At 37.0% G+C, this 13,212-nt stretch overlaps 1 protein-coding gene across 1 annotated transcript in view; it reads right to left on the bottom strand.

Annotated features, from left to right (window-relative positions):
* LOC144475900 (cell adhesion molecule Dscam2) overlaps positions 1-13,212 on the bottom strand; it is a 265,598-nt gene that overhangs the window by 51,012 nt on the left and 201,374 nt on the right. The window contains exons 7-9 of the mRNA XM_078192303.1: positions 8,532-8,676; positions 4,970-5,232; positions 985-1,146 (exon numbers count right to left, since the gene is read on the bottom strand). Coding sequence (XP_078048429.1) covers positions 985-1,146; positions 4,970-5,232; positions 8,532-8,676 — 570 coding nt within the window. The remainder of the gene's footprint in view (positions 1-984; positions 1,147-4,969; positions 5,233-8,531; positions 8,677-13,212) is intronic.

Genomic DNA, 13,212 nt, shown 5'->3' with positions numbered 1-13,212 from the left:
CGTTCTCCTGTCATGTGCCCTTAAACCGATTACTCGTTCTTTTTGCCTCTTCCCCGGTGTTCGGCAAAATGTTCGCGCGTTATCCCCTCGACTCCCGGAGCTGAATAGTCGTACGAAATCGTTCGCGTGCACAGGCGGTTCTACAATCGTGACAAAAGAGCTCGCAGGTTTTGATAAAGTCGAGGGACACGACCGAGCCCGTGGAAACGGCTTATCGTGATTGCTGCAAGAAAAAGTCGACGCCCCGTTCCGTTTAATCCAAGAAACGCTCTACTGTTTCATCGGGCGCGCGACTGGAACTGGAGGCAATCGATGGACAGTGAATGGTATCATCGATATAGTCCACGTTGGATCGGAACAACAGCGTGTTACGTACGTACATCGGACACCGCGCGACGGTGTACGATCAATTTTCAATCGAAAAATGTTTTAATTTTCGCGAACCGCGGAGATAGTCGCTACCGAAGGGAAACGAATTCCTTTCTGGTCTCGTGCGCGGCTGTTTCAATTTGCAAACATTGCGACGCCGCCAATTCTCCATATCTGGAAAAAAATCCCCCCGGGGGCGCGTAACGAATGTAAACACCTGCGACTCTCGCAAAAATTTCACCGAAGTTTTTTCCCCGAAAACGGAGGAAGAGAGAACGCCAGACAATTAGGGGGGTATGTTGCCGCAACACCGCGCCGCGGAGCGCCGAAATGTCTCCACCAGCGTGCTCGGGGGATCTTAACGTAAAGTCGCGAGCTATGTAATATCCTCGAACGAGCTCTTCTTCTAAAGACGGCTCGACGTCGTTGCGCCGCGCCGTGGATACCTTCCCGGCGAGGATTCGGGCGCCGTCGAAACGTAGGAAATCCTGACAGAGCGGATCAACGACAGACGCGGGAGACTCGTTCGGCAACACGTTGTTACTCCAATTCGAACGGGAGAGAGCATTACTGATTTTGAAAAATGTACATTGCTGGCAGGGCAGCAGGCATTACCTTTCACTTCGATGTGGATCGTCTGCGAGTCCGTCAGACCCTGCGAGTTGTTCGCGATGCAGGTGTACGCGCCGCGATCGGTGCTGCTGTCGACCGTGTAGAGCACCAGCGTTCCGTTGTTGAATACATCCTGCCGTCGGCTGGTTGGTAAGATTTTGCCATCTGCGGTGAAGAAATAGTTTATTAGACCTAACGAATGCAATTTGTTTGCGACCTGACGTAGAGCTTCAGTCATAGTTCTGAATTATAATGTTCACCCGGTAGATGTGTCACGCCATCGTTCGCGACTCAGACGCATGTGTCACTTATTCCCATTCCTTCGATAACTTATTTCTCTCAGACCTCTTGTCATAATTATGATCATTGTTGATTATAATCAAAAATATTTTGGATAAAACTTGGAGATTTGGGCAGACTGTGTATTATTAAAAATTTGTTGATACTATTGTTTGTAGAAATTCTGAACATTTCGAGAAAAATATTTGTGACAATATTTGTTACGGAAAGGGTTTTCTATGTCACACTGGTACACATGAATTTCATGAGCATGACTTCTGTCACATCTCCTCTTGTTGTCAAGATATCTAAAAACCGGAGTTAGCTCACGTCAAATATTTCCAAAGAATTTTGAAAAGATGTGAGCGATAAGAAGGGAGTGCGAACTTAATCCTTTACACTCGAGTAACGACTCTGAGGCACCACTAAAAATTGCTATACTATTTCTCAAAATAATTGTAATAGTATCATACTCGTTTATATTTAGAGATTGTTGAAACAGCAAGTATCGTACTTGTTAATAAGTTTAATCTCATGTGTATAAATCGCAATAAATCATACAAGATAGAAACACCGGAGACGTGAAAGTATGTTCCAAATATAATGAAAATAGCTCCGAGTGCAAAGGGTTAAATTTTAAATTGTCAACAACTACGTGAAAAATGTGAATCGATACACTGTGTAAATATGTTCTTATTTTCAATTAAAAGATTTAGAAAAAGAAATCGTTTACTTCTTATTAAAATATGGATAGGGGTTGAACTTATGGAAACTATAAAGTGTCTTTTCTAGGAAATGTGTCAAGAAATTTTTTAATTCAATTCAAGCTCAGGTTACAATGAATGTAGCAGGGCGTCTAGACGAACACGGTTTTATAATTCTCCATAAAGCGACGCGTTTCAGGCATCACGGACGCTCGGCAAATTTAGTGTGACGCCTATCGTTATTCGGTGGCTGTAATAATTCAAGCCCGGTAACTTTTTCTCAGCGGAAACGGTGTTCGCGGATCTTGCGCCGGTGTTTTCAATGTAGCCCATAATAAAGTAGCTTTGTCACGGACGCGGAGGGAAACGCAATGACTCGGGGGCCCCGAGACAGTGAATTGTAGCTAACGTGAGAAATTTCGTTTGCACAGGCGGGATGTTTGCACGGAATCACAGCTTCCTCCCATCGTGCGCCCGCGTCAAGTCGTCGCCCCGGTGTCACGGTGTCGCGCGGCGTCGAGTTTTCAATCCGCTTTTCGTAGTCGCGGGTCGACTTTGAAAGTGTCACGGGAAACGGTATTGCGCGCACGCTGTCATGCTACAACGCTCGTAAAAGGGAGAAAGTTACGGGTACCGTTTGAAACTTTTCCAGTAGTTCGGTTCATCATTACCGGAAAAAGAAAATGCTCCAACTTCTCGCCGCTCGGGAGGGAAAGAAAGAGAGAGAGGAGTGGGCGGTCAGAGGGAGAGAGGGGCAGAGAGTGAGAGAGAGAGAGAGAGGGGGGCAGATAGTGAGAGAGAGAGAGAGAGGCAGAGAGAGGGAGGAAGAAGTAGAGGTAGAAAAAGAAGGAGGCAGAGTGGGTGAAGGAGGGAGAGCTGTTGGATTCGGAGTTTTCCTCAGCGGAGAAATAAAACCGACGATCTCCGCGTCCCCTTGCACCCCCCGGCTCTCGTCTCGTGCCGGGTTGACGGTCGTTCTCTTCCCCACGGTGCTGCTTGGGAAAAAAATTCATTTAAACCGCTCGAAAAACCGACGGTACTTTCAGTTTCTCTGAAATTTCATTCGTTTCCTTGGCGGGGAGATTTACGAGGGAAACTAGCCGCCGACGGTAACTTATTTACCGGCTCTTTATGCCCCGCACATTTCTATTTAAGCCTTCGTTTCCGTAGAGCAAGGACGCGGCGACGGATCTGGATTGCAGACGTATAGTATCTGCCGCGGTTATCAAAAAATTCGCGGTTGCCCGGGCACGGCGAGCAAACGGGTCAACGAATAAACTGAATGCTCGGTAGAGAATGTTTGTTACGGGGGATACTAGTACGCCCCGCGTAATGGAATCGGAAGGAATAGAAACCGGGAATGTTTTAATGAAACGGCCGGGGGGAACCTTGTAACGACAATGCAATTGTTGCACCAAATAAATGTGAGCAAGTCACCGCTGCGAGAAAGATTACGCTCCTCCGCCGTGTTTCTCTGGGAACGTTAAACTACGTTTGAAATGTTGACGTTGCTACCGAGAGATGGTGTCACTTTCAATGTTAATCTAGTTTTACGCCGGATTTGTTGGTTTGGTTAGCCCCTGGTTTTGGGCTGAAATATTTGGAAAATCCTTTGGTGGCGAACATTGTCAATGAGTATACCTTTGGCTGTATCTATAGTTATTTAGTGTATGCATTTTTTGAGGTATTATTTCATCTAAGAAAATACTTAGTAATTCAAATTAATCATTAGCGGACCACGGATTTAACCCCTTGCACTATAATAAAGAGTCAAACTCGTGATAAAGATTCCACGCAAGCTCTACTAGATATGAATATTATTAATTTCGTCTAAATCGAAATCAAATTAAATTCTTTGGTTATCATGGAAGTAAGTAAACGCAATAGAAGAAACAAGAAATGATCTGGTCCTATTAAGGAAAATATTTAGAACAAATTAGTGCTAATCGATGCAGCGTGAAAGGGGTCATAGTGCGAGGGGTTAATGCTCTTACAACAAGAACGAGTAAATCAAATATGAAACAGTTAACTACATGCACAAGGATTTAAAAATTGCTCCACAAGGAATATAATTCATTATTATTATTAGATAATAATAATTAATCAAGATTTGACAAGATATTATAAAAATACCGTTATATCATTTTTGTCGCTAGCAATCGATGCATAGAATGTTTATTTTGCAAAAAGTCCGCAGTCCTGCCAGTAAACAGAAAATACTGCACAAATGGGCTAAACTAATAGATATTAATTCGAAGTTGTACATAATTTAGTGATTCCAAAAATACCAAACTTTATCAAGACATATGGTAAAAGATAGCCGACTATGGAAAAAGTTATCTGTAATAGTTTAACGAGTTAAAATTTCGAAGAAATGTGTAGTGGTAATATAACATATCTTGAATGGCTAGGTCCATTTTGATCCAAAGTAAATAATGTTATAATATAATGATGTTATATACTAATTTAGAATTTCAAAATTTGATAACTAGAGCAGCAAGAACAGCAAATATAATTAGTACACAACTCGACTTCTTTGGAAATACAGTGAACCGATTTACTAATACAGCAATACTAGCTACTAAAACACACACTATGTAATTTCTTTAGTTTTACTTTTATATTATAATATCATTTTTGTTCTTTTTTTCTATACTATTTATAAGGTTACTCCGAATTATGTACATAAACTCTATGTAACTCAAAAAAGCCTTACTAGTCCGTTAATAAAGAATAATAATAATATAAATATTATGAAATAAATATCCCAATGAATATCCCAAAAACATCCAGTTCATTCAACTACATTAAAATGAAATAAAATGTTGAAAGTTAGTTCAAACTTAGTATCATTCAACGTGTTATGTTATTTATTTTAAAGTAAAAGCTGGCAGGGTAGAAGAAACTATTGGCAGGAATTTTTACTGTATAAGGAATTCGGACGGGAGCGACGTGAATTGCGACGTCAGCTTTAGTGTCATTGGTCGTATAGCGCGATCACTGACCTTTCATCCACGTGATTTTCGCGATCGGGAAACCGGCGACCGGACATGTGATGACAGTGGTTTCGCCGGCTACTGCGGCGTAGTCATCCATCGGCCGGACATGGGGATGGCCGTAAATGTTGAGACGAGCAGAATGGTAGACCTTCGCCACCCGGTTCGACGCCGAGCATCGGTACTCCCCGCCGTCTTCCACGTGCACCACGCTTATGTTCACGTGCGATATTACCTCGCCGTGCACCGTCACATACTGCCCTATCATAAACCTGCGAGCAAGCAACCAAGCAAACGCTGGCTGGGCCACGTTATACGGCCTTTATACCGCGTTGATATTTTCCACGTTTTTTTCCAAACATAGAACGCCGCAGAGAATATTCTGCTCGAACTTTTTTTTCGGAGATCCTCGGTTACCGAAGAATTCCGAGTGAACTAATTGAAAAACTTATTACAAATTCTCCGTCGACGATATCGAAGTTCCTATCCTAAGCGGATCAGATGTCCTGGCAGACCTCGTTACGACAGTCACTCTTCCACCTGCCGAACCCTTGGTTATTACTTCAAAACCACCGGCTACTTGATTCACCGATTTCAAATACTTTATTTTGTAATTTTACAGCTTTTTTAATTAATCTGCAAGTTCCAGTAAATTCGGAAACAATTTGACATTTTAACACTAAACCTACCGAGAACTAAAAGAGAGTAGCACGTGTTGTTCATAAGAATAACAAGACTTCACCAATTCTGTCATAATGTTTGCTCAGAATTTAGGTATTTTTCAATTAATTTCCTATAAAAATATCTTTACATAATCAGAATAATTTTAAAAGATGCGAGGTTTTTTGACTAGCTCAAAGTTAAGTGAATTTAATGACAAACTTACTGATTAGTAAAGATATTTAATTAGTATTTAAGTTATTTAATTAATGAAATCAAAGATTACAATTTAGCACAGTAAATATTCATACGATTCTATTGTATTCTAAAATCCTAGTAACGTTCAGCTGGTTAAATATATTAAAGTAAATATTATTAATAAAACCTTGTTATAAATTAATATCACCCGTATGTGCTGATAGATTTAGTGTTAAACGCCGATGTTATATATGCAGACATTGCTTCAGGTTTTTTTCGGTATTGACGGGAACAGAACAACCTTTGCGGATTCCAATAATTGTTCTCCCAGAAAAATGCGTTACCTGACCCAAATCTCACTTCGATTTAATCAGAAAAGAGTTTGGGTTAGGTTGAATTTTTTTCTGGACGGGGTTAGAAAACGAGGGGCGAACGTATTAAAAAGTTATTAAAATTGGGGATGATGAAATATGAAAAAATTATTGAGATCGGGGACAGGCTTCTTTTTTATCATTATTTACCTGTTCGTTTTTTAAAATTATCCAATTTCCGATCGAATAGGTATAGCGTAATTAGGGTGCATGCGACGTAAACGAAAGTAAAAAATATTTCTGTAAAAGTAAACACATGTGAAATCATAATATCGAAATAAAAGTAAGAAGATAATCTGAAATATATTCACAAAAAATAAATCGAACCGAAGACAGAAATTAATAATAATGCAAACACAATTTCTATTACTTCCTATTTATTACGTATTGCTCTCCAGCACTATATGTATATATGAAATTGTAAAACAAACTCCAGACAATAAAAAGAGAAGGAACATTAGAAAATGAAAAAGAATGAAAAAACTAATAGAAAATAAAGTTGACAGATCTGAAATACTAAGCAACATCGTCTTTAAATTGCTATTGTTGGTTATTTATTTTGACGTGTTACATGTCGTGGCAAAAAGTTGAATCGCGCCAAGTGACGTGAAAAAAAAAATGTGCCCGCGATCGAGAATTCGATGGCATTATCAAATAGCATGTACGGCTGCCTGTCAAATCTATCATTCTAAATCGAGCGGCTCTAAAAAGTTTAGACTGAGCCGGGTTGATTGGTAATTTTCCCCTCAATTGGTTCAGAGAATCGAAGCCTGCGGGGAGGAATCCGTTCCCACGAGGACCGCGTTATAACAGGGAAGCCGGTCTGATTTTCTGACGACCGTAATACCCGCGGTTTAATAACCGAAAATAATTGTGTATACACCATCCATCGATTTTTGTGGGTGGTAACATTGCTCTCGAATTGAAAAGAGCTCGCGTGACTGGGCACTCGTGGCATTCATCTAATTCTTAACACCGGCGTACCTGTTTGATGAGCGTTTCACATGCTCGCTTAATGAGGTTATCTTGTTTACCCCTTTACAGCTCGAATTATTATTTCAGTAAATAAATCAATAAGCAAAGTTTTAATAGCGGTGTTAAAAATTTAGATGTAACATAAATTAATAACGAATTTACAATTTTCAAGAATATTAGATTCATTTTGTTGCGTGAAGTAAGGGTAAAAATGATGATGGATAACCTCATTGATTACAGAGGAGAAACAATGGAATAAAGTAATCTCGACATATTGTGACTAAGTGTTAAATCAGATTTGAAAACATGATAAATTGGTATAATATAAGAAAGTTATATGAAGCTACATGGAGTTAAACGTCGAATTTCTGGCATTGAGCATTATTATTATTATTATATTACTTTTATGCGAAATCGAAATTGTCTGCATTATTTGCAAGAAACGAGAATAGAATTTCTGTCTTATTCCAATGATTCGAATAAACTGAATTTACAATCATTTACACTATTAACCCTTTGCATTCGAGATCTTCAGATGGACCCATTTACTTATCTTCATTGTCTTCATAGCGAAGCTCTGGAGTATGAAGATAAATAAATGACTCTGCCCTGGAGCCCTCGACTGCAAAAAGCTCAAGTACCTTTTACATTATTAAATTGGGTCATATTTAAAGAATTGTTAAAAATGAGACTATTGTTTCGAATATCTTCGAGCGCAAAGGGTTAAACTTAATCTAGTGCTCCTTTAAATGGTACCTTTCTATTCTTGTACTAAATACAAATGGTGCACAGTCTAATCATTATATTGTTTCTCCAATTTAATTGTACGTTACTATAATTTAATGTTTTAATATTATGTTTAGACTGTCAATTTTATTAGTGTTTATTAAATTTAAAGCACGGCAAATTTTACACCTTTGCACATTTTCAAGTAAATCACAGTTTTTCAAAAACATCATTACTGATAGAAATCTGAATATTTGAAATACAAACGTAAGATAATGTGCCAAATTTTCATCATAAAACTTGATAACTCATTACAGAAAGACAATAATTTTCTGCTAATTATAGTTATTATCATTTTATTTAAGTTTAACTTTTTAATTTGTCTATTAAAGATCATTACGTCTGGATCATCGGAGAAATCGTAAAGTTAATGCAAAATGGAGTCTACAAGCTTACGGATCGAAACGCGGCAGAATATCAGAGAACACTTGACATATCGTCGAAATAATTTAAGAGTAGACCTTGCGAGCGGAGGGTTCACCGAACTTCGCCATCGCAGGAGGTACCTTGGTTAATACTCTGTCGGCGCTTTAAGTGTTAACAGATCTTGTCGCAGAAACAAGGGGTGCAAGGAGTCGTACCTGTCGTTCTGTGGTAGAGGAAATCCGTCCAGGGTCCAAGAGAAGTGCGGCGTCGGGTTTCCTGTGGCGACGCACTTCAGAGAGACCGTGGGACCTTGCTGCATGGTGTGCTCGATGAATTTATGGAGAAGCTGCGGCGCCGCGTCTGCAAAATATACGGTTAACAATTGACTCCTTTCTGTTGCAAACAATAAGGTTCCGATGCTAAACATTTCATGTTTCGTGCTAAAATTGCAGACATTATAAAGACTGTTTCGCAGCAAGTGTTTGAGCTATAACCATGCACTCATTATAAAAATTCTATGACAGGAAAGTGTTTTCTTTGCAGTTTAACTTTTTTACGCAATCTATACGCGAATTAATTATAAATAAATATTTACAACGATTTACCACGGAACGTGATCAGTAGACCGCGGTTGTTTTGAGCAACGTAAAAATTCTCTATCTCGGTTGTAACACGCAAGACTTAAATAAAAATTTGTTCTTAAAATTTTCAATCAGATGAAAACAATTGAACAATTGTCTTGTCATATAAACTCATTCAATTTCAGAAATTTCTACTATTTATCTTTAACTTTGTGTTATTATAATCCACATAAAAAAGCGTACTACAATGATTCTCTTTGCGAAGTAATGAACGAACGCAAAATTTATTACAATTATTTTAAAACTATCGTTGAACTATGTTGTACCAGATAAATTTTTGTTAGTTTGGTAAGAACAAAATAATTCCAGACAACCACCCTCTTTAGTTTACCCTTATACACAATTCCCTTAGTATCCTGTTTCCAGTTTTAAATATTCGCATTGCGAATTTATATATTGCGTTGACTTTTTTTTCTGTTATCGAATCTGATGAAATTGTAATTCGAGGAACTTCACAATTGTCTCTGCGGCGCAGTCAACATGCCCTCCACTGGAAATGAAATGACGTATCTAGTAACATTACGGCAGGCCGTCGTGTTTCAATTTCACCGGGGAAATCGATCGTGCTGGAATTCGCTCAGTACCCATCGAGATTTCGAAATAATTCAATGGTGCGTGGATACACACTATAAGCAGGTAAATGCATGTAGATTATTCGCATGAATTCGCTGCCGAGAATTGCGCGCATCGCTTTTACGATTAGGTGCTCCCTTCTTGCGCATGCAACAGCAGCTCTAAAATGCTACGAGAAATCTGTTTGAATTATCATGGAAATCTGTGATAATTTGATGCATCTATATCTCGAGCTAATGCACAATGATCACGTATAAGTTAATGTTCCTATAAAGTAAAAAATTTAAATAATGGAAAAACCTCGCGATTATGCTAAAAATACTTACATTAAATTTTAGAATCTATTCATACCGCATTTAATAATTTGATTTTTGTTAAGGATGTCAATGTATTGTGTACTTTGTAATTTTCGAAAATATCTTTTCTTATATTTAAATTTGTTGCGAATTGTTTATTATTTAACATAGTTTTGTGTAGGTTTGTTATCGGAAGTACCGAATGTATAAGACTTTATCTTAAATAAATAAAATTATACTGAATTTATTAATTTTACATATATGAGAATAGATATTGTTACATGTATACAACAATTGCATAAATCTGTAATTTGGTTTCTAATCTTTAGCTCCACAAGACGAGTATGAAATCAAGTTTCGGAGTATTATTTCGGAGTATATTCGCCAATTTTATAACGAGGTTTTGAATTGAAAAACCATTTTTTTATTATCTTCGTGATTCTGAAGTAAAGTTATTTTACGTATAGAGTACTTTTTATTATAAAATCTTGAAAACTGTCATGTTGGAAGTTGACGGTAACTGCTGATCGCACTATACAATAGTTAAACTATGTGTATATGTACAATAAGTGTAAAGTTCGATCGACAATAGTTCTTTACCAATTTCGATTTGTGCAAACGTACAGAATGTATAATATACACTAAGAAATATGATTTGGAAGTATATTTTAATCCTAATTCCATGAAAACGAAACGAGACATGTGCAACAAAAACAGAATCAATTGTAGAGCCGACGTAGTATCGGCATATAACCGATATGGAACTGATATAGAACCGAGACTCGACCGGAATAACTAGCTATGAAATAGTAAATGGAATCAATATTGATTATAACTTTTATCATTCCTAACAGTTGTATCAAGCGTTGATAAATATTACTGTTGGTTAAAGCAATTATTATCCTGAGTTCGAACAGTAAATAATGTATTTGCAATTACTAAAAGGTACGGTGAGCTTATTGCTAAGTTTTAAGAATTTTTGAACTCCGGAAAGTATAATTCGGCTCAAGTTTTAAAATTTTAGTATAAGATATGAAGCGAACTATAAAAAGCAATGAACAATAAATAATAATAATAATAATAGTAATAATAATAATAATAATAGTAAGAAAACGCGTTACTAAGATTAAAATGATTTATTTTTAAGTGGAAAGATCTCCCCATTTGACTAAGTATTAAATTAAAGAGCCATAATACAATAAAGATTCTCTTATCTCAAGCTTTATTTTTGTAACATCCTGATGCTAGAACGTTCTGTTATTTAAAAACTCCATTCAAGTTCTTCAATAGGTGATAATATATCTAAATAATACAATGATCCGATAATAGAAATTTGAATATCAGAATATTCTAAAAATAAGTGTTCGGATGAGGGAGTATTTTTACTATATTACGTTCTGATGTAATTTGCAATCAAAATTTATATACAACTTATTCCTTTAGGTTTATAAGGCCTCATTTCTTTTTCGGTAAGAATAATGTTGAAACACAACGAGAACAGTAAATAATGTATTCGCAATTATTGGATGGTGCGTTGATCTTATTGCTAAATTTTAGGAGTTGTTATACTCTGGAAAGTATAGTTCGACGTTCAGGATTTACTTTCACATGGTGACCACTGTTCTAATAACGCGAGTATTAACGAGACGTCAAATTTTCTGGATATTAATGATGACGTCTTAATGTAAAATTTACTGGATATTAATAATCATGTCTTAATGTCAAATTGACTCTTTCTAGCAACTTTTCTAGCGACAACTTACTCCGTCAAACTGACTCCACATCAACGATAGTACCAACGGATACGGAGCCAATTTTACCAGTAATTAACACGGAATTAATTTTCATTTATTGATACGGAATCAATTTGATATTACGTCAAATTAATTGATAGAAAGGTAATTTGATTTTGTAGCCTCCATTAGTATGCACAAGAAGATTTTTCTTTCTTCAGACATCGGTTTTGTATGTTTCGTAGAGTTTTTTCTCCGAAATTTTTCAGTTGCAAATAGAGACCGTCATAAATTAAGGTATTATATGAAGGATACTTGAAATGTAGTTAATCTTTTAGGCACGACGCGCCACTGTAGTGGCTTTCGTGAATGTTTCATGCTTTACTCAATTGTTTTATTGATTATTGAAGTAAACGATTAAAGTGAAAGTGTGTATGTATAATACAATACACTAAAAAAAGAATATATGTAATTAACAGATACGAGTTAGTTTATTATCAATCAATATCCGGGGGTAAGATATACTCCCTAGCTAAAAAATATATATTAAGAGAAATGGTAATTTTGTTATAAAAAAACTTTATTTGCGCAAAATCCAGCCGTGCCTAAGAGGTTAACGACCTTTTGTGAAACGTGTCCAGCACAGATGGCCCGAGAAAAAGTCCCACGGAGACTTCTCCATTCACCTCGCCGTTCCAAGAACAGTCACAATAAGGGTGAAAGGAATATGGCGGGGAGATGAAGAAACTAACAGCTTTGGTTGGAGAGACTCGGGGTGTAGATTAACCAATTAGGGTTATTTAACACTTAGGCAACCGAACTGAGACATCTCCCCGTTTCAGATTAAGTCGTTCAATAACTAAACAGAGAATTTTTTACGCTAATTAACATTGTAACTTCTTAATTTTATTATGATTTATACAGTGTACGTATATCAAAGAAGTAATCAATGCCTCATAAACTTGGTTTGATATTTTCTTTTTACTGAATAAAATACTGCTATTTGTATGCAATTTTTTAGGTTATTCCGCGCGGTCGTCTAAGTGTTAAGAATATTACGGTCGAAATTCGTCTGAAAATAAAGGCTGCGCGAACAGTCACTAGGTCGGTTGTCCGGTCTGTTATAGAATCGCGATATAACCAACCGAAATATAATATACATAGACCGTTTATTACCCATTAGTTCAAGTGACCTCTGTTGATACGGAGCAAATTTAACATAAAATCTCCATTATCGAGTCGCTTTTACATGACATCACGACTATTGAATACTAAAATAGTTGTCACCACTTAGAAGTTAATTCCAAATGCAATATTACCGTTGCATTTTAACATTATTCTTAGCACAGACTCTAAAGATATGCATACAGCAAAACTCCATTTATGTGAATTCGTCGGAGACAAGTAAATCGTATAAGTAACTAGTTCATTTAACTTTTGCTGTACCACGTGCGGATATTTTTGGACCCGGAACTCGAGGTCTATTTTGACATCTGATGCCGTCTGCCGTTTATTTATGTTAAAGCAACGACAACAAATACATCAAGAAATGTAGCAAATCTAATTACCATGTAACAAAAAAAGTACAGTGAGATAATAGTTACAGTAATGTAACCTCATTTCAGGTTTTCCCATGTAGTTTTAGAACCAAAT

This window comes from Augochlora pura, chromosome 10, assembly GCF_028453695.1.
Source record: "Augochlora pura isolate Apur16 chromosome 10, APUR_v2.2.1, whole genome shotgun sequence".
Lineage (NCBI taxonomy): Eukaryota > Metazoa > Arthropoda > Insecta > Hymenoptera > Halictidae > Augochlora > Augochlora pura.
The sequence above is the reverse complement of the archived record's forward strand: the minus strand, read 5'-3'. Positions and strand labels throughout refer to the sequence as shown.